We start from the raw sequence: 22,825 nt of genomic DNA, 5'->3' as shown, positions 1-22,825 counted from the left end.
TTTTCAGGTGTGTGATTTTTAGCAAGCAATATAAATCTCATCAAGACTAAATTTGAAAAAGATTGTCACTGCAGGGTGGGGGAGGACTCTTAACTTTTAAAAAAATTGCTTACTATTGGATGGGGAGTTAGCATTGTAGAGGAATGCTGAAGGCTTTTCAGATGCATTTTTGCATCTATAAAATGTTCACTTTTAAAAAGCAAAAAAAAAATTACAATACTTTTGCACAAGCTCATATGGAAAGTTCATATTATATAACTTGGTCTCAGTGAGAATAAATAACAAACAAATTAAGTGTTGGATGGAATCCCACATTACAGGAGAAAGCTGGTAGAAACCTTTATATTTAGGCTGCCTAACACTTTTCATGAAAAAGTCTTGAAACTTTTTTTTAAAAGAATCTCTAATACTTTCATTGTTTGCAACAGGACTTTAAAATTCAGCAGGGCAGAAGTCTTGGGGCCAGAGAAGTGTCTTTTATTTGTCTCATGAAATTTGGTTCAGGTTTGGCTGAGATAGATAAATTTTTGAAAATCACCATTCTCTTCTGTCATTTGCATTGTCAGCAAAATTTTGGCAGCAAATCAAAATAATAACTGCATAAGAACATTGTACTCTAAGATGCCCACACTGCACTGGTAACAATGCAGCAGCAGCAGCACGTTGCCCTCAGGAGAGGGTACCCCCCCGCCCCGTCTCCAACAACCTTTGTTGGACCTAGGACATAGCCCTAGTGGCTCATGTCCCCTCTGGGGGTACCACATGCAGAATGAGCTCCTCACACATCGTGGGAGAGAAGAGGAGGAAAGAGCCAGACTAGCCCTCCCTGAACCCAGCACGTGGCCTGTTTCCTACTTCCACGTCTCCGTGGATAATGGCCTTCTACTAACAGCTAATGTCATTAATTCTTCTTCAGGTGCTTGCTCATGTCAATTCCATTCTAGGTGTGCATGTCCATGGGTGCGGTTGTCGGAGATTTTTGCCTTAGCGGTATCCGTAGGGTAGGCAGTGGTGCCCCCTTGGGTGCCGCACTCATGCGCTGGTATATCAGGCGCCGCTGGCCTACGCCTTCTCAGTTCCTTCTTACCCCTGTGAATGCCTTACAGGAGAACTCTGTTCTATGCCTGCTTCTGCCACAGTCTTCATATATGATGTCAAACAAGCCATTTAAACCAAAATTTTAATTGTGTGTTCCTCATTTACTGGGTGCCCAACTTAAGATACCTGCAAACTGAGATGCAGAAGTGCTGAGCATTCACAAATGCAACCGATGATATTGGGAGCTGTGGATGCTCAGCCCCTCTGGCAGTAAGGCAGTTTGATCTGCAGGAATGTGCATAGCACTGGGACTCAGGAGGTCCTGAGTTTTAATCCTGACCCTTCCACTGAATCAGTGTATGGTCTCAGCCAAGCCTCTTTGCCTCAATTTCCCCATCTATAAAATGGGAAAAGTAATTCTGTCATCTTGTAATTGAGATAAATTAATGTACGTCTGTGCAACACAGATACAATTATAAGTACCATGATCAAAAATACCATGAGAAAAATAATTCTGTGTTGTTCATAGGCTTTGAACACTGGGCAGTAAGTAAGGCATGGAGCCACTAATTGAAAAATGAGAATAAAAATATTTGCACGGCTGCCTCATTCCTGGATTGTCCATTCTGTGTCCTGAATGAGGCAGGGGTCCTCTGGAAACAGTAGTATATAATCATATATTTAAATACGGTATCATGATGCATACACACAAAGGAGCAGAATTAAAGTTTACATGGCCAACCTAGGTTCTGGTGCATCCTAACTTTCTAGTGTTTGACTTTGCAACCTAAGTGTGTTTTAACAATTTTAATGTACTCTATAAATAGTCCAGAATATGCCACAATTTATTGTAAATTATAGAAAAGAAAGATTTCTGCCAATCATAGCTATTGGACATCAAACACTATTCTCAAAAAAGTTATTTGTGTTCAATCACATTCGTTTTGCATATAGTCCACTTCTTAAACTAATGATTCTTTTAAAAAAAAAAACTGCCCTGGAGCAATGATTCATTATAGCATATACTCAGTGAGAAGCAATATCTTAGATTGGTAAGTCCTCCATAAAAGAAGAGAATAATTTTTATTTCATTATTTGTAATCTAGTCCTTTAAGAGAAATCATGTTGAAGTATATGCGCATTTAATAGATTTTATGATATCACTTAGTGTCACTTCAGTATTTAAGCAACTGAAAAAGCAGTTACTGCTCCACATATAATACTCTGCCACCATGAAAATTATCCATTAGTATTTTAATGTGCTCAAGATCAATAAAATAATGCAGTGTTTTGCTTGAACTGGAAATTGCTGAAGCTACCGTAGGGTGACTTTCCTGTGGAAATGCTGTTTCTACAGCTTTCTGGCCTACTTCTTACTGTTTTATAGAGAAAGTAGTCAAGATTTGGTGAGTTTGGTCTGATTTTTAGACAATGAATTCAAGTATTAATTATTTCTGTTAACTTTAAAGGTCCCAGTAAATAATGGAGCCGATGTCACAGAATACCATTTGGAGTGGGGCAGTGTGGAAGGATGCATGCAGATCTGTTACTGTGGGACTGGACTCAGTTATGAAATTAAAGGACTTTTGCCTGCAACTATATATTACTGCAGGGTTCAGGTAAAGAGGAAGACTTACTGTTGGTATCCTGCTATTCACACATCTCAGTGGTACCATGAATATTTATTTTACTTTCTCAGGGAAGGAGAACATCAAAGTGGAGCGGAGAGAAACGGTCCCATAATTGAGACACTCTCTCCAGATGATGTCATGGTATCCTCTCACACTGAGGATACCTCTCTGGGGAAGGGAATCCCAGTTATTAGGAAGAGACAAGTAATTGTAATGGGGGATTCGATCATGAGAAATATATATATATGGGTTTGTGATGGTGAATTGCCTGCCGGGTGTGAATGCTGCAGATCTCTCAAGACATCTAGACAGGCTTATGTGCAGTGCTGAGGAAAGCCAGTGGTCGTGGTACATGTAGGTACCAATGACATAGGGAAAGGTAGCAAAGAGGTCCTGGAGGCCAAATTAGGCTGCTAGGTAAGAGATTGAAGTCCAGGACCTCCATGGTGACATTCGCTGAAATGCTCCCAGTTCCACACGCAGGGCCAGTTAGACAGGCAGAACTGCAGGTGCTTCTTTGATTCCAGTTAAGTGAGTGCCTGCCGTGTGCACAGTCATCGGAAGGTTTTTCCACTAGCAGCACCCGTCAGGTTGGCTGTGGAGCCCCCTGGAGTGGCGCCTCCATGGCAGTGAGTATAGGACCCTGCCAACCTGGCGCCTCCTCAGTTCCCTCTTACCGCCAGTGACAGTTGTTGGAACTGTGGTTGCTTGCTCTCGCAAGCGCTCCCCTCTTTCTAGTCTCAGCTAGTTTAGTGTGTAAATAGTTTTTTTAAAGTTCTTAGACAGTGTTAGTTGTTGTAGGAATGGGGGCTCTCCCCCACCCCAATTTTCCTGTTCCCCTTTGGGGTTGGGGCATGCCTCAATCCCAAGGATTTAAGGCTTGTGGAACTTGCCATAAACCCATGCCAACGGGCGACCCCCATGGCTCTTGCCTCAAGTGTCTGGGGGAGACACCCCAAACAGACTGGTGCAAAATCTGCAAAGGTTTCCATCCCAGGATGAAGGAAGAGTGGGACTTCAGGCTCAAACAACTCCTGATAGAGGCAGCCCTTCATCCGCAACCGGCACAGGGCTGGCAGGATCTGGCACCGAGCTCCTCCATGTGGAGTGCCCCGGCCTCCGTGCATGAGACGGTGCCGAGGAAGGACTCCGGTCATAGAGACCCTCGGCACCTGGCGCTCCCCGGCACCAAAGCCAGTGCAGGCAGCGCAGCACCACTCTCATTCCTCGGTGCCACATAAACAGCACAGGAAAATGGACGGGGGATGTTCGTCCGCGCCAGGAACCACTGCATTGGATAGTGCTGCCAGAGTGCATCTGACGGAGGAGCACCCGGTGCCGACAGCACAGGAGATGACACCACAGGAGATGACACCATCGACTTTGGCCCCACAGGGGAGGGGCGTTGAGTCCAGTACTGCTGGATTCTCCTGATCGAGAGTGCCGGGTGGAGGACATAGAACTCCCATCCAACCTGGACACCTTTGAGGCCGCTTGGAACTTAATTGCCATGATGGCTCCTTGGTCCCCAGCCAGTCAAGTTAAGGCCCCCGGTGCCGCAATGCGGGGCATCTTCCAGAGCAGGGGTAGGCAACCTATGGCACACGTGCCAAAGGCGGCACACGAGTTGATTTTCATGGCACTGACACTGCCCGGGTCCTGGCCACCGGTCCGGGGGGCTCTGCATTTTAATTTAATTTTAAATGAAGCTTCTTAAACATTTTAAAAACCTTATTTACTTTACGTACAACAATAGTTTAGTCATATATTATAGACTTATAGAAAGAGACCTTCTAAAAACATTAAAAAGTATTACTGGCATGCGAAACCTTAAATTAGAGTGAATAAATGAAGACTCGGCACACCACTTCTGAAAGGTTGCCAACCCCTGTTCTAGAGGTAAGCCGGCGATGATGAGGAGGAGATCACCATCCCCCAGGCTTCGCTCTCTGAGCCACTGCTCCCCACAACGGTCCCTGACTCAGTCTTCGAGGCACCGGTCATTGCAGACAACGCAGCACCTGTCCCCTGCACTGGCAGACGGCACCATTCTCAGGCGCAGTGCTGCTCTACATCCCAGCACCACTTTCCATCATGGCACCGCTCAATGCGGCACCGTTCCCCATCATGGCACCACTCCCCGGCACTGTACTCACTGCACCAATCCCTGGCACCGCTCTGCTCAGCACCACCGTGGCCTTAACGCTCCATGTCCATATCGTCGGAGGCAGAGGCCCACTATTCGCAGCACAGCTGGCGCCCGTCAGGCTGCCACAAGCAGGTGCAGTGCCATAGCAGGTGCAGTGGCAGGAGCCAGCTCAGTGGCCCTTTCGGACTCTGTGGGCCTACCACCAGACCCAGGGCACTCACTCCAGAGGCCCCCACTCAATGGTATCAGAACCACAAATGCCCCTGGCAGCTGCGAGTTGTCCAACCCCTCAAAGCTCCGAGACTACATCGGTACGGGCCACACAGCCGCCTCCCAATCCCGTGCCCACCACCAGCACAGAACCTGCAGTCGTCGCAGAGGAGCCTGGCACCAAGCAGGACATCTCCAGGGCTCCAGGTGGCCAGGAGGGCCCTGTGTCCCCCCCCCGGCATCGTCTTCATCCTCCCTGGACAAAGCAGTAGTGGGGTCTTCCTCCTCCGGGCCACCCCCTATCAACAGTTGGGTACACCAGGACCTGCTGTGCAGAGTGGCTCACAACATGGGGCTGCAGGCCAAGGAGGTTGTCGAGCCAGAGGACCCGATGGTGGACATCCTGGCTCCAGGAGCCATCGAGGGTGGCTTTGCCCCTCATTAAAATGATTCAGGCTAACACCAAAAACCCTGCCTCCATTCCCCCGACTGCAAAGAAAGTACTTCATCCCCTCTAAGGGGTACAAGTACTTGTATACGCACCTGCAGCTCTGCTCATTGATGGTGGCCACGGTAAACAAGCATGAAAGGCTGGGGCAGCAGGGTCCAAATCCAAAGTCTAAGGACTCTAAAAAGCTGGACCTATTCGGCTGGAAGGTCTACTGGACCAGGGGGCTCCAGCTCAGGCTTGCCAACCAGCAGGCAATCCTGAGTAGGTACAACTTTAACTCCTGGAGCTCCATGTTAAAGTTCAAGGAGTTACTACCCAGGGAGTCCAGGGAAGAGTTTGGGGCCATAGCGGACAAGGGCACGGACCTCTTTGCAGGCCTCACTGGACAGTGCAGACATGAGGAGAAGCTCATGGTGTCTGGGCTTCCCCTGGAAGTGCAGCAAACTTTGCAGGACCTGCCGTTCGATGGCATGGGCCTGTTTGCGGACCAAACAGATTCCAGGCTTCACAGCCTAAAAGATTCTCAGGCAATGATGAAATCACTGGGCATGCATACACCGACCACCCAGCGCAAACATTTTAAGCCCCAACCCAAGCAGCATTTCTACCATCCCTAGCCTAGGCAGGACTTCTTGTGGAAGCGTGGCAAGAAAGGCAGGCACAGGCCTTCCCAGTCCCCGCCTAGCCTAGGCCAATGCATGGATGAGACAATAGCATAGGGAGAGGGGTTTAGATTTATTAAGAACTGGGGAACCTTTTGGGAAAGGAGGAGCCTATACAGGAAGGATGGGCTCCACCTAAACCAAAACAGAATCAGATTCCTAGCATGTAAAATTTAAGGTTGTAGAAGAGTTTTTAAACTAAGGTCTGGGGGGAGGGCTGTCAGGTGTGGAGGAGCACATGGTTTGGACAGAGACATCCCTTAGGGGAAGATCTATTAATGGGGATTCTCTATATCCTAGTGTGGAAGAGAGGATAGAAGTTGATAAAGTACAGGTAGGAGCTGACGAGAAACAGTCAAATGAAAGAGTCCCATTCAATTACATCAGATAATGGCAGACAGCTAAAAAGTGACAAATTTTGTAAGTGCTTGTATACAGATGTTAGAAGTCTAAATACTAAGATGGGTGAACTTTGTGCCTCATATTAAATGAGGATATTCATATAATAGGCATCACAGAAACTTGGTAGAACGATGATAAGCAATGGGACACGGTAATATCGGGGGACAAAACATATAGGAATGACAGAGTAGGTCATGCTAGTGGGAGAGTGGCACTGTAGGTGAAAGAATAAAGTCAAATATAGTAAAAACCTTAAATGACTCAAACTACCATAGAATCTCTATGGATAGCAATTCCATGCTTGAATAATAAGAATATAGCTGTAGGGATCTACCACCAACCACCCGACTAGGAAATGCTCCAGGAGATTAGGGAAGCAATACAAACAGAAAACTAAATAATAATGGGGGATTTTAGCTATCCCTATATTGACTGGGTACATGTCATCTCAGGATGGGATGCCCAGATAAAGTTTCTTGATACCATAAATGACTGCTAGTAGTCCTGGAACCCACAAGAGGAGAGGCAATTCTTGATTTAGTCCTAAATGGAGCACAGGATCTGGTCCAACAGAAAAATATATAGCTGAACTGCTTGATAATAGCGAGCATAATATAATTAATATAATTAAATTTAACGTCCTTGGATACCAAAGAAGCCCACCCACCACAGTAGCATTTAACTTCACAAAAATGAAGAAGCTAGTTAAATGGAAATTAAAAGGTGCAGTCACAAAACTGAAATGCCTGCAAGCTGCATGGAAACTTTTTAAAAACACCATAATAGAGGCTCAGATTAAACGTATACCTCAAATTAAAAAACACAGTAAGAGGACCAAAAAGTGCCACAACAAACAATAAAGAAAAAGAAGCGGTTAAAGACTAAAAGGCATCCTTTAAAAATTGAAAGTTAAATCCTACTGCGGAAAATAGAAAGGAGCATGAACTCTGGCAACTCAAGTGTAAAAGTATAATTAGGCCTAAAAGAATTTGAAGAGCAACTAGCCAACAACTCAGAAACTAACAGCAAAGAGTTTTTTAAGTACAGAAGCAGGAAGCCTGCCAAACAAGCAGTGGGGCCACTGGACAATTGATGTGCTAAAGGAGCACTCAAGGAAGATAAGGCCATTGCGGAGAAGTGAAATGAATTTTTGCATTGGTCTTCACTGCAGAGGATGTGAGGGAGATTCCCACACTTGAGTCATTATTTTTTAGGTGAAAGATCTGAGGAACTATTCCAGATTGAGTGTCAATAGAAGAGATGTTGGAACAAATTGATAAATTAAACAGAAATATGCCACCAGGACCAGATGAGATTCACCCAAAAGTTCTGAAGGAACTCGGATGTGAAATTTCAGAACTACTGACTGTGGTATGAAACCTATCATTTAAATAATCTTCTAGAAGATAGCTAATATGACACCAATTTTTCAAAAAGGCTGGAGAGGCAATCCTGGCAATTATGGACTGGGAAGCCTAACTTGAGTACCAGGCAAATTGGTTGAAACTATAGTGAAGAACGGAATTCTCACATGCATAGATGAATACCATTTGTTGGAGAAAAGTTAACATGGCTTTTGTAAAGGGAAATCATGCCTCACCAATCTAGTAGAATTCTTTGAGGGGATCAACAAACATGTGGACAAGGGTAATCTAGTGGATATAGTGTACTTGGACTTTCAGAAAGCCTTTGACAAGATCCCTCACAGAGGGCTCTTAAGCAAAGTAAGCAGGAATGGGATAAAAGAGACCTCCACTCATGGATAAGTTTCAGAGTAGCAGCCGTGATAGTCTGTATCCGCAAAAAGAAAAGGAGTACTTATGGCACCTTAGAGACTAACAAATTTATTTGAGCATAAGCTTTCATGAGCTACAGCTCACTTCATCAGATGCATTCAGTGGAAAATACAGTGGGGAGATTTATATACACAGAGAACATGAAACAATGGGTGTTAACATATACACTGTAATGAGAGTGATCAGGTAAGGTGAGCTATTACTAGCAGGGGGGCGGGGGCGGGGAGAAAACTTTTTGTAGTGATAATCAAGGTGGACCATTTCCAGCAGTTGACAAGAACGTCTGAGGAACAGTAGGGGGGGAGATAAACATGGATCATTACACAAAGTAAAACTATTTCCCCATGTTTATTCCCTCCCGCCCCCACTGTTTCTCAGACGTTCTTGTTTATTCCCTCTAAAGCACCTGTGGGAAGACGGGATACTGAGTTGATGTACCATTGGTCTGACCCAGTATCGCCATTCTTATGTTACTTTGCATTTGCAGGCAGTGAATGTTGCAGGCGCAGGACCTTTCAGTGAAGTAGTTGTATGCATGACACCAGCCTCTGTACCTGCAGTTGTGACTTGTCTTCAGGGAAGAAGTGAAGATGAAGTGGAGAGTCCACACTATTCACCTTCCACATGCCTTGCCATAAGCTGGGAAAAGCCCTGTGACCATGGTTCTGAAATCCTTGGCTACAGCATAGACTATGGAGAAAAACAGCCTGTAACTGTTGGGAAGGTTTCAAGCTATTTCATAGACAATTTGCAGCCAGACACAACATACAGGTATGCTGTGCAAAGTGGTGTGGCTTCCTTAGCATTTTACATAGAAGGAAAATAATCTATTGTCTTTGTTCCCACATTGCTTCTAATCACTACCGCCCTATCAAAGTATTAGTATGTAGCTATGGTCAGAAAAGAGACTATGTAATGAATTCAACAGATTTGGTCATTATGGGCATTCAGTTGTGTCTACCAAATTTTTGCTCCTGTTAGGATGGCAGAACCAATGTAGTTCTGGAAAAAGACAACCTAATTAATTCCATTCATGCATCAACTTCATATTGGTTAACAAAGTTCTGGTTGCAAATTCAAATTCAGTGAGACTTTGTTGTCATGGAACAAGCTATACAGGTATAGTTTGCCGAAGTATTGAAAAAAGACAGACCTCTAAGGTATCTGTCAAATTAAGTAAGATCTGTCCATGGTAGGACTGTATGTCATTTGATCTGCTGTGTCCATTTGTCATTATTTTCCATTTCTGATCCAGTGCCTGGTTGTTACAGAGTGTGATGCAATTTCTGCAGAACCTTTATTGCTGGGGGTGATACATTTAGGCACAGAGAGCATAACTTTGAGATCCCAGGTGGTGTCTGCAAAAGTGATGGTTACAGAAAACATCCTTTTCCTTGTAAATCGGTTACATTTAATATGGCAGTTATTAAAAGATGATGAACACAGAATTCCACTGTGCCACGTTAGTCACTTTTACAGTAGAATAGCATTCTATGCTCATGTTACAATCACAGATCCTCTTCATTAAAATATATTGGGTGAAATCTTGACTCCATTGAAGTCAATGGCAAAGTTCACATTGACTTCATTGGGGCCAGGGCTTCATCCCATGTGTATGATGTTCATTATAGACTGTCAGGGTAACCCTTAATATTTTTTTAAAATAAAATACTTTCGTGTTGTTATTACTTTTAAAACTGTTATATTAGTAATTGAAAAAACTACTGCCTGCCACATTATGAGAAATTGTAAAAAAAAAATTTACCAAAGAACTGGAAATTTACACTGCAAAGATATTTTTGCACTTAGACACACAAGTACTTTTATATCACAGATTTGATAAACTCTGCCAGCTTCTTGTGAAAATAAACAAAACTCAAATATGTGGTCGCCAGTGCTACAGTATGCTAATAAATTAACATACTCAAAATTAAACAGTTCTATAGTGATAGATATATAAGGAATTAAATATGTGCACACAAACGGACCCCAGCATTTTGCAATTGTGACCCTTAAATGTTCAGAGCTTGGATTTTTTTTTTTTTGCAGTTGCTCAAACATTGATTTTTTTCAAAACACACAGACATGAATGTATGATATTTTAATGGAAAATAAGGTGGCTTAGAGTCATGGAGTGTTGATCTAATCAAGGCTACCTTTGAAATCCATAAAGCCTGCAGCTGTGTCCCCCTGATTTCTATGCTCTTTAAATCTCAGGGCTATTTTCTGTTTTTGTTTTGTAAAAATAAGTTTCTAATCTTCTTCGTTGAGTCACAGACGTTCAAACTGTAAACCAGTTCCTGAGATTGAAAGTTTGCAACATTGACTTCCTGAAAAATCACAGATTATTCCTAGTCCATACCACAATTACGATGGTCTGCAAAGTTCACAGCTGTTAGTCCGCTGACTTATTGTTTTCTTTCCCTCTTTTCTTGTGGACCCCTTGATAATTCATCATTGGGAGTGACCAACTGTGCCACTACCAGTGATACCAGCACCACTGCAAGCTCCCTGCAAGAGAAAAAACTGGTGGCAGCCCAAATATTCCCTTCCGTTTTTAATGAATTCGTTCAGTTCTAGGAGGCTCTCAGAATTTCTCTCTGGCCACCCCAACTCTCTTAAGGCTAGTCCTAATGTGGATGTTTATTATCAGAGAAAGCTGAATGTTTATCTGTTGCTTATTACTTCATTTATCAGGTATAATGAAAATATGCAGTAATTGGAAGGGACTCAGAAGATCATGGCTTTCTATAAATATAAGTTCTTGTGCTGAACTAGGATCACTTGATGTCCCAGGACCGAAACATTAGAACTTTTATTGCCTGTCATTATATGATGACCCTTACGTTAATATTCTTTATTTTTTAATAGAATACATTGTTTAAAGTACTGCAAGATGAATGCACATTCACTAATATTTATGACTAAATCCAACCACTCTTCGTGGTAAGGGACATGTATATCATAAAAAGTAGTATCTATTCAATGACCTTATTATTCTCTACTGTAAGACTCTTGAATATGAGTCCTGGAATTAATCAATTACCCTTTTAAATCTGTTTACATGGATAATTTTTTTCTTTTTAATTATTAGAATACGAATTCAAGCCCTAAATAGTCTTGGAGCAGGTCCTTTCAGCCACACAATAAAACTGAAAACAAAACCACTCCCTCCTGATCCACCTCGCCTGGAATGTGCTGTATACAGTTCTCAGACTCTCAAGCTAAAATGGGGAGAGGGAACTTCAAAAGCATTAACTGACTCCATTCAGTACCACCTTCAAATGGAAGATAAGAATGGAAGGTTAGCACTAATATCACTTCCTTTTGTATGTGCTCTGCGTTACACATGGTGTTGTTTAATGGATAAGGAAGTACCAGAAAGGCATCATGGAAGAAGACACCATACCTTTGGTTTAATTTAAAATGAATTTAAGAAGTTGTCTATCTTGGGAAGAAAAGGGGAGACTCTGATGTACAGCATTAGAAGGTGCAAGACATTAAAACTGAAGGTTTTCATAGTGAAGGTTCAACATGAAGAGCTTGATGTGGAGATGAGATGGCTTGTGCCACCAGGCTCTTCTGTTTTCTATGGTTTTGTTAAGTATTTATGTTGACTAAGTCTGAGCTAATTCTTTTAACTTGATGTGCCTCTTGGGTGATGGGGGGTGAGTTCTCACCTTGTTGCTGCTTTCTTTACAGGGTGAGGAGTTTAAGGATTTAAATTCATTAATTTTTTACTTGCACCACCTTTCCCTAGATAGCAAAACACACAATACCACCGCACCACATACACTACCATAGTATGAGCATACGATAGCTTGAGAACTGGAGAAAAGTAGGGATCTACCAAGTGGAACCTGCCCTGACATAGGAATAAACAGAAATGGAGATCCACATAACAGGGAATTCACCATCGCTACCAAAAAGTAATTCATGCTTGCACCCCAACTCAGAAATGAACAGGAGTAGAACATGGTAACAAAACCTCTCCACTCCCTCTGAGACAAAACCAGTATTAGAACCCCCAAGACTGAAAATCAAACAGACGGGCCAGTGAAACTGACCTGCTCCAGCATCATGACACAAGAGAGTGTGACCAATCTAGAAAAACCCATCAGACTGGGACAACAACGTATGTTGCAACTGTGACAGATCTCTCCCACACAGATGTGAGATTTGGGCCATAGCACACCTTCCCCACAAAAATGTGGAAGAGCAATGGGAATCACAGAGACTTGACCCATTCTTACAGCTAGTGAGGAATACTGCTGAGGTGCAGGTAGCTAAAATCCAGACCAACTCACTTTTGAAAAGCGGGAATATGATAGGGGAGCAGTGAAAACAGAAAGCACCACATACTAAACTAATCCAGAGCTCTCCCCCTTTCCCACTCCGAGAAGAAATAAGACCAGCAACAGTCACTGCTTATTGAAAAGTGAGCTCATTGTTCTGTATTACTGAAAGACCATACATTAACTTGGAAATCAGTATTTATGAGCTGGTCATTCAATTCCAGGAATTTAAAAAAAGATAAGAGTGAATTTAAAACAAAAATAGAAATCATGCAGACTACTTTGGAATCTATTTAATCTGTTTATGTAATCACTATTTCTACTTTCAGGTTTATATCCTTATATAGAGGACCATGTCATACATACAAAGTACAAAGACTTATTGAGTCAACATCCTACAAATTTTGTATTCAGGCTTGTAATGAAGCTGGCGAAGGTCCACTTTCTCAAGAGTACATTTTCACGACTACCAAATCTGTTCCAGCTGCCTTGAAAGGTAAGCATTGTATTTTCACTTGTCATTTAACTGTAATGTCATTTTTCTCACTACTTAATAAATCAGTACTACTAGTCCTATTCAGTATAAACAAGCTTGCAGTTAAGGGGCAGTGCTGAGTAGTTTACGTCCCAAATCCAAATTAAGGGCTTTCTTAAAAAAAAATTAAAACTCAGCTGAATAGAAAGGACTTTGTGATCATATTTTATTCAGTTAATTATTTTTGATGAGGTTTAAACAATTCCTCTTTAATGTGCACTAAACAAACACGATTCATTGTGGCATCCAGAGACTCCATAATGGGTGCATTAAAATACATAGATTATGAAGGTATCAGCAGCAGCTCCATACTTAATGGGACATGTAATTTTTCAGTTAAAGCAGGGTTGACAGCCTTTTGTCAGACTTGAACACAAATCACCAAAACTACACATCTCCTATCAAACACTTAGGGTACAGATTTAACTTTCTGTGACGTCAGAAGTAAGTTTGGCTAGGCATTTGTCGTAGTATTCCTTCCTTCTGGACACATTTCTTGGAATCTAGCATTTTTGGTGTCCTGGTAGCAGGGCTGGGTCAGATCCATCCAGAACACCTATAGACCAACTCAGTTGAGGCCCCTTTGTATGTCATCACTTGCTCCTTCCTTCCCTTATATTGTTGAGGTATTTCTAAAATGACTACTACACACAACCCAGCACCCAGTCTCTTCCATAGTCTCTCACATAGTCTCAGACTCACCCAGCCTCCCAGCTCTCACTCACTGTTCAGATTCTTCTTTCTGTATTTGGTGGGGGGAGGTATCAGATTATCCTGTCTCTGCCTGCTGAGGGTTCTTATGCTATCCTCTGAAGCATCTGGTTCTTGCCACTGTCTGATGGTTGAGTACGGCAATTCCCGTGTTCAGACTGGGTCAGTTGATCTTAAACTGCAATTCTTTATCTACATCTATTACTTAACACTTCTCTGCAATAAAAGTTCTTTCAGACTACTTTCTTCATAGCAACTAACCTTTCTTATGATATTCATTCATGAGAATCATAATTGTCCTTGCTTCCTTGTGGAGGAAACAAAACATGTAAGCAGTGTGCTAGCATCCTTATTTATGTAGTGTTAGTCAACATGAGAAGTGGATAAGAAAAATATTTTTGCACTTAAATCTTTTGTTTCTGAAACAGAAACAAACTACCATAGAGGCTACAGTTTACAAATTAGTGGAAACCACTAACTTGAGACAATACACAGTTAACTAATGTATTTGCTTTTTTCCAACAGCGCCAAGAATAGAGAGAGTAAATGATCACACTTGTGAAATCACATGGGAGGTTTTGCAACCAATGAAAGGTGATCCAATTATTTACAGTCTTCAGGTCATGGCAGGAAAAGACTCAGAATTCAAACAGGTATAGTTCATTAAAGAAGTATAATATGTTTATGTGAAGAGTATTGGTAAAGGTTAATTACAATTAAAGAATGTTCAGGTCAAATGTTATACGGTAACTCCTCACTTAATGTTGTACTTATGTTCCTGAAAAATGGAACTTTAAGTGAAACAATGTTAAACAAATCCAGTTTTCCCATTAAATGCAGGAGTTTAGGTTCCAAGGAAATTTTTTGGGGGCAGACAAAAGGCATTACATACTGTAAAGTACTGTATTGTACTGTGGCTGGGAAGTGCCCCTGGCTTACCCCACACAGGCACAGCCCGCTGCAGGCAAGGACACTAGGGAGCACCTTTGCAGCAGCAGTGGCAGCTTACCCAGAGAAGAACAGGCGCCAACTTTGCTGGGGGATGCTCCAGGCCCGCCTCTTCCCATTGCATCCCCGCTCCACTCCCACCTTTTCCCACCCCCACTCCACCTCCTCTCCAGAGCACGCCGCATTCCTGCTTCTTCCCCGCCCCCAGAAAGTCCTAAGCGCCACCAAACAGCTGTTTGGCGGGCTTGGGACTTTCTGGGAGGGAGGGGGAGGATTGGAGACGCAGCGCTTCCCCGCTCCTCTCCCTCCCTCCCAGAAAGTCCTAAGCACCGCCAAACAGCTGTTTGGTGGTGGGGGAAGCGCTGGGAGGAGGCAGAGAAGAGGAACTTGTGCAATGCTCCCTTGTAAAGTCACTGCTCTTCACAAAATCTTACATGCAGTGTACAGAGCAGGCAGCCAAACAACGTTATAAGGGAGCACTGCACAACTTTAAACGAGCATGTTCCCTAATTGAGCAGCAACGTAACTTTGAAACAACATTAAGCGGGAGGACATTAAGTGAGGAGTTACTGTATTTATCACCCATGCTGATTTTGTGTTAAAAGCTAATTACTCCAGGTTTCTTCTTCTGAAATCTTTACAGAGGGAAAAGACTTCAGTAAAAGGATGTTATAGTTTCAGACTGGAAATGGGGTGTACATTTTTAACAGTGAGGGTAATTAACCATTGGAACAGTTTACCAACAGTCGTGGTAGATTCTCCATCATTGACCATTTTTAAACCAAGATTGGATGTTTTTCTAAAAAATATGCTCTGGGAATTATTTTGGGGAAGTTCTATGGTCTCTGTTATACAGGAGGTCAGACTAGATGATCACCATGGTCCCTTCGGGCCTTTGAATCTATTAATCTACATTGTATTGATGAGTCATCTTGAATACTATGTACAGTTCTTTGCACCTGAGGGTCAAGAAAATGTCCACGAATGGGAGGAATTGAGAAAAGGGAAACAAACTAATTAAAGGAATGGAAGCAAGATTTATGAAGAAAGAGTAAACAAACTAGATGATCACTGCACATCATGGACTGTTCAAGGAAAGCTATTGATATTCTAGAAAGTTTCACTGTAGTGTCTGTGGTGTATGGAAAGCACAGTAGAGCAGACAGGCCCTACCCAACAAGAAGAATTCCATAGGCAGTGTAGACACGATGGAATGTTGGCTTGCAGGAAGCTGCTGTAACCCATTCCAGTCATTAGTTTCTTGCCGTTCATTCCCTTCCTAGTGATAGGGGATGCTGCAACCACCAGTGCCAAGCTGTTAAGATTTTTTTTCAGTTAATTTCAGGTTTTTACCATGTAGATATGCAGTTTGAGATGCCAAATAACAAAATAGGCTCCTTTTAACAGAGGATGTACAATACCACCTTAGCTTCTGATGTCTTTCTCTATAAACTCTCAGAAAATTGACATATAATTAGACTTGTGAGCTGTTTCACACTATTAAGCAAGCAGGTTTCCTTCCAAAGAGGAAGCACAATTAATTTTGAGATACTGTAATTTTATTATGGGCCCAAATTAAATAAGTGTAGCCCTGTGTTTTGATAGGTTATGCACATTACTAGTCTCATAAATCAGTACCTACTGTCGAGTGTTACGTATTTTACTTCCATTTATTATACTTTCAGTACAAGTGGCACTGTAGTTAGTCCAAGGCATTTATCTTGCAGTGTAAATATTCTGTTTATTGATTTTGTAACTTTAAAGTTGCAAATGCAGCATTCAGTATGTCAGTAGAGTTCATTAAATGCTGTGTAATTGCCTCTAGAGACAGAGTTGGACTGTTTTTTGATAAGTGATGCACGTTGCCAAAGTACTGTAAAAGAAAATGAAGATTACTCTTAAAGCCTGACACTGACACTGGAAAAAACAATCTGTGTGACCACATGTGCCTCACTGTAATTATTCAGCACAGTAAATTGAGGTAGATTTAAAAAGATAGCATTAAGTTTGTAAAAACTATCACTGGAAATTAAAGCAGGGTACTGGATGGAAACAGGATATTAAAGATGTGTGGATACTATGGTGAGAAGCCCTTTTGAAATAGCCAAGATAGAAACTGTGCTTAACTGCTTATTACAAAATGTATAGTGCTAGATCATCAGGTGGTGCACATTAGCAGAGCTTCAGTGGAGCTACGCCGATTTACATCAGCTGGGGAACTGGCCTGTAACATGTAAATGAGCACATACATTAGGTTAAACCACTAAGGGCTGGTCTACACTACCGCAGTAAATCAATCTAAGTTACGCTACTTCAGTTATGTGAATAACGTAACTGAAATCGACGTAGCTATATCCACTTACCATGGTGTCTACACTGTGCTAGGTCGATGGGAAACACTCTCCTGCCAACTTTCTGGGGAGGTGGAGCACACAATCGGTGTGAGAGCGCTCTCCCATCGATTTAGCGTGTCTTCACCAGACCCGCTAAATCGACACCCGTTGCATCGATTGCAGCAGTGCTGATCTATGGGTAAGTGTAGACATGGCCTTAGAACCAGATTCTCTTGTCCATTAAGGCTTCTTTTTGCTACTCCAGCAATACAAAAAAGCAGTCTGGTCTACCTTTAAATTTTAAGTCAATACAGCTGAGTGCAAAAATCCACACCCCTGACACCATAATTATGCAGACCTAATCCGCAGCATAGATGCAACTAGGTTGGCAGTCGACTGCTTCCATCGACCTAGCTACTAACACTCAGGGAGGTGACAGTGACAGGAAAACCTCTTCCGTTTCCATCGGCTGTGCGTACACTCTGGGGTTATGCCAGCAGAGCTACAGCACTGTGGCTCTGCTACTATAGCCCCTGTAGTATAGATATGGCCAGCCTTAAGACCTACTAGTGGAGGGTGCGCCCTGTGTAGGGGAATCCTCTTGTGGCATAGGTCTGCTGTAGGGTTTCCTATACTACCTGTCCCCCATCCCTTCGTGTGGGAACTGTGTCTAGGAAGAAGGGGAGTCTCCCGGGTGTCTATATATTCTAGAAGTCCCTGGCTGTCAGAATGGTCCCTTGGGTCCATGGGCAGCCAGGTGTAAAGTAGGGCAGCTGGCAGTATAGCTGGACCAGACCAGAAGATCTGCCCTTAATGTGATGTGAAATTTTGGTTATTGTAAAATTTTATGTAGCAAGTAGTAGAAAGAGCTCTTATGTACTATTTCTACAATCTTCAAGCAAATTCCGTTTGAGAAGTACCGTATTTCCTCTGAAAATATATTATAGCTATATGAAATCTGACTGTGCATCTGATTAATTATATTAGTTCATAAAACATCTTTAAATCAAATTTTGGATCAAGACAAGCAAAACAGGGTCACATAGAGTTATTTAGATTTATTAACCTCTGAAAGAAAGCATTTATTTATGTAAGTAAATTAACCCTGTAAGTACAAATGAGCAACAGCATCCAGACCTAAATCTAAAAAACAGTTTTTGATTATTTCTTCCACCACTAAACACAGTAGTAGCTGCATGCATTTATTTGCTAGACGATGTTCAATACTATGAAATCAACTATAGGAAAAGGTTTTGGATAATTTGATGTTTGTTTACTGCTACCAGTACTCCACTTAAATATGAGATTGAATAATGGGAGAGAAAAAGATAAAAGAATTTAAAGAGAGAAATTAACGTATGCTGCACTAGTGATGGGCATCCACACAGCACATGAATCCACCCACCCAGACCATTATGCCTACATGGAGTCTCATTGGCTTCAATGAGACTTCCACAGACATAAATGGATCTACAAACATGGATTCTTAGGAGACCAGGCCTCAGCTTTTAGTGAGGCAGGCATTCAGAATGTTGAAGAAGCAGTGAGTTCAATGAAAGATAGGGCTTCGTCACCCAATAGATAGATTAAGGAACAATGTGAATGAACACTAACAGAGTGCTGGGACCACTGAATTGTGAGGTAAGAAGAATCACAAAGAGGGCTTTTCAAGGCAGGGCCAGCCCTTGACCAAATGGAGCCCTGGGGTAGGAGCATCTTTGGTGCCCCCCTTCTCCATTTGTTAAACTTCTGAATACCTTATTTTTTTATTGCATTTGGAGCCCATTTTACGACTTTGATGAATGATTTATCCCTGTCATATAAGATGATAAATATGCATGCTAGGATCCGTAAACCTGTATTCATTCATGATAACAGCAAAAATGGCACCCCGGGCGGTTGCCTGCCCTTAAATCCGGCCCTATGCAAGGCTCTTTACTGGATCCAAAGTTTGCTGGGAGAATTTATGGTGACCTTTTTAAGAGAGTGTAGCTTAAGTTTAGCAAAATGTGTGGGGATTTGGTTAGAATTGATGAATATGGTAATCTGACATCTAGAGACAAGGCAGGTGAGGTAATATCTTTTAATGGACCAACTTCTCTTGGTGGCTATTGGAGAGACAAGCTTTTGAGCTACTCGGAGCTCTTCCCCAGGGCTCAGGGAGGAAGAGCTCCGAGTAGCTCAAAAGCTTGTCTCTCTAATAGCCACCAGCAGAAGTTGGTCCAATAAGAGATATTACCTCACCCACCTCTTCTCTCTAATAGTCTGGGACTGACGCAGCTCCAAGAACACTGCATACAATCTGACATCTAATTAATCCACCTAGAAACCCATGGTGAGACAATGAGGTTTACATCATATTTGACACTTAAGATGTTTACTGAAAGTGAAGGCTTCTTACAGGAGCTACATTTGGTGCTTTGCAAGTTATAATCTAATGGAGTTCGTAATGCTACATATTTTACCAAAAGACTGAAAATAAATTTAATTGGGCATTAAAGTTCTTTTCCATTAATCTTTGTTAATTTTTTCTGCCTATATGGCTAGAAAAATGTCATTGAAAACACAGGTGATTAAGAAGCACTTGCTATTTTCACAGTCACTTCAACAGTAAACATAGAGACCTATTAAACTATAGGTATGGCATTTTTAGTTTAAATTTTTACAGTAAACACAATATGCCTGTTTGTTAGAAGTGTTTTTGTTTGTTTTTTTTTCTTGACAGATTTATAAGGGGCCTGACTGGTCATTCCGGCATTCAGGCCTCCAGCTGAACTGTGAATATCGTTTTCGTGTGTGTGCCATTCGACAGTGCCAAGAAACAGGAGGTCATCAGGACCTGATAGGCCCCTACAGTACCACAGTACAATTCAGCTCTCAGAGAACTGAACCACCAACCAGCACCAACAAAGACACTGTGGAAATCTCAAGGACACAACAGACACTAAGTGATGAACAGTGTGCTGCTGTCATCCTTCTGCTCTTTGCTATCTTTTCCATTCTGATTGCCTTTATCATTCAGTACTTTGTAATAAAGTGAGAAAAACAATTTTCTTTTAGAATGCTGCCCATTACATTTTAAATTCTCATATTCTAAACATATTTCTGTTCTCTTGCTTTTACAAAAACAGGCATTTAGCATCAGCATTGGGACTGTAGCACATCTTTTCAGCCATTTAAAATGCTTAAGTAGACGTTGGCACAGATTATAGAATGCAAGCCACAGAAATATTTCCTTTAACATGCCTTCTTGCAGTACAAACTTTATATAAGGCAAGCAATGTATCATTATAAGGTTCTGACCAATAAGCAGGAGTGTAATAATGGTAACCTGGTCCACATTTTTAAGGATTAGTACCATAAGAGAGGGAGGAAATGAGTAAAATGCATTTAAAAGTTACACTAACAAACTTGTGCTGTATAAAATGTTAGTCTGATGCTGTGAAAGAAATCTAGCGCTGTATTTCTACCTCCTCATTTCTCTTAATTATTTGGGAAGCAGGATTATGATGAAAACTAGAAGGGGCTCTTCTCAGGCAGTAAACTGGATGGAAGTGAATGCATGAAAGAAGATTCTTATCTGATAAATGTAGTTTTCCACTGCAAGTATACATTTTGTAAGACTAAAAAGATATGGCACAAATGGTTTATCTTGGCCCCGATATGATGTTTACTCATAAAAATGCCTCTTTAGCTTCCTACAAACATGGAAGAGAGAGAGCTTTTTTGATCTAACACTAAAGAAGTAAGTTAAAAATCATTTTTGAAATCAGACCTTTATTTGATTGGGTGCTGTTTATATAGATATATGTACCCTCTATTGATGATGTGTATACATTTTCTCGGATAACCATAATTTTTGCTGTTACCCCTGCATTCACTTGCCATGACCACGGGAACGAAGCACGGCCTTTTTTCTTTGGGGCACCAAATCGGGAAGGGTGGAGTGTAATAATTTGCACCAGAAAACTTCAACCTTCTTTTTCATGAGAACCGAACATTTAATGTAATGTCTCTTTGGATACTGTACCAAATTGTTGATTGCATGTAGTTAATGTTGCATTAGAGCACTTTGCAATTGCATAATTCATCAATGTTTTGTGAGCTTGCATTTGTGAGTTCTTGAATGACCAGACTTAACTTTATTAAGTAGCCCGGTGAACATCTTGCCAGATGTCAGTGACTGCCAATTACATAAAGCTTGTAGTGAAACTATCTTAAAAATTCTTGTCTCATCACACTTACATTATCTCTTATCCATTTTGTCATTAGCTTTAATTTATTTCAGTTACAAGATAGTGGATCACTAATGACTTCTACTTGTGTTGGATTTAGCATTTTTAATGGTATTAAGCACTTCTGTCAGTCTTAAAATAATAATAAAAAGAACCTCTGTCTTGTGTTTTGAAGATCTCTGAAGAATTTCTCTTATATTAGAACGGGCATGTATTGTAATTGTTTCTATGTCCAATGATCTGTGCTGTAGAATAATGTTGTTGAGTTTTGTTTTAAAAAAGAAAGGGATAAGAACTTGGCCCTCAAGTGGTAAGAATGATCTGTCTTTAAAATGTACTGTATGTTTACATTTTATTTTAAATTTGTCACTTTTATGTAGAGGCTGATATCTTCCCACAAAATACAGTGACAGCAGATGTTTTCTAGAACCTTCTTAAAAGTGCCATGTTCGGCAGTACAAATGAGATTGAGTGTATTAGCCCAGAGATTTCTATACGGTTGAATGTCTAAAATGGTAAGATTTGTCACTACAGTTAAACTGCAGTGGCTTATGTTTTTCATAGTAAAATTCAAATGAACTCCTATTTTTGATAGTAAATGTCATTTAATAGTGTATTTGCCATTTGAACCTCAGTGCAGATTACTGCAGTGAAGATGGTTTTTAATGTAATCTTAATTTTACCTCATATACTGTACATTCCAAAAAAACTCTAAACTTTTTAAAATGTTATAGATACAGTACCAAACATATCACTTTAAACTTGTACAATGTTGGACTTCATACAGACGAAAAATGTATAATCTCACAGAAATATACACAAACTATGTAGCAAAAGTATCTTTACAATGTGTGGAAAATAAAAGTATCATTCTTTTTCCATGTTTGTTAATTGATCTTTGGATATAACTGAACTTTTCCTGGACTTCTCCACTTTTCTGGCAGACTGACATAGTTTTTAATAAGACAACAATTCATGTAAAATAGTATTCTCCCCTTTTAAGCATTCTCTCCATTTTATGACAAAATGAGTGTGACCAGACACTGTCTCGAACATCAGTCTGATAGGGAGATTAGGAAAATTGCTATACTAAGTGTCTTTCTTAAAACTTCATAGAATCATAGAATATCAGGGTTGGAAGGGACCTCAGGAGGTCATCTACTCCAACCACCTGCTCAAAGCAGGACCAATCCCCAATTTTTGCCCCAGATCCCTAAATGGCCCCCTCAAGAACTTAGCTTTGCTCTCCTGTAAATTATTTTTCCTTATTGCTTTCATAACCATATTGTTTTGTTAGTGAAGAAAGGAATGGGTATTAAATGTAAACGCTGATTTAAAAGTCACAGTTTCATTGAACAAAGTGGATCACAATATTCTATAGTTCCTAAACGCTGCATATAACCTACTTTATGCAATACAAGTTAGTGCA

General features: G+C 41.3%; 1 protein-coding gene across 7 annotated transcripts in view; it reads left to right on the top strand.

Moving 5' to 3' along the window:
• The window catches only part of FNDC3A (fibronectin type III domain containing 3A), a 203,403-nt gene extending 181,156 nt beyond the window's left edge, over positions 1–22,247 (top strand). For all 7 annotated transcript variants that reach the window (XM_074960675.1, XM_074960684.1, XM_074960720.1 and 4 more), the window contains 6 exons: positions 2,508–2,657; positions 8,827–9,110; positions 11,434–11,643; positions 12,964–13,130; positions 14,406–14,533; positions 19,887–22,247. In XM_074960675.1, coding sequence (XP_074816776.1) covers positions 2,508–2,657; positions 8,827–9,110; positions 11,434–11,643; positions 12,964–13,130; positions 14,406–14,533; positions 19,887–20,201 — 1,254 coding nt within the window. In that variant the 3' untranslated portion in view covers positions 20,202–22,247. The remainder of the gene's footprint in view (positions 1–2,507; positions 2,658–8,826; positions 9,111–11,433; positions 11,644–12,963; positions 13,131–14,405; positions 14,534–19,886) is intronic.
• The last annotated feature ends 578 nt before the right edge of the window (positions 22,248–22,825 follow it).

The sequence above is a fragment of the Natator depressus genome, chromosome 1 (genome assembly GCF_965152275.1).
Source record: "Natator depressus isolate rNatDep1 chromosome 1, rNatDep2.hap1, whole genome shotgun sequence".
In the NCBI taxonomy this organism is placed as follows: domain Eukaryota; kingdom Metazoa; phylum Chordata; order Testudines; family Cheloniidae; genus Natator; species Natator depressus.
This window is presented reverse-complemented; position numbering and strand designations above follow the sequence as displayed.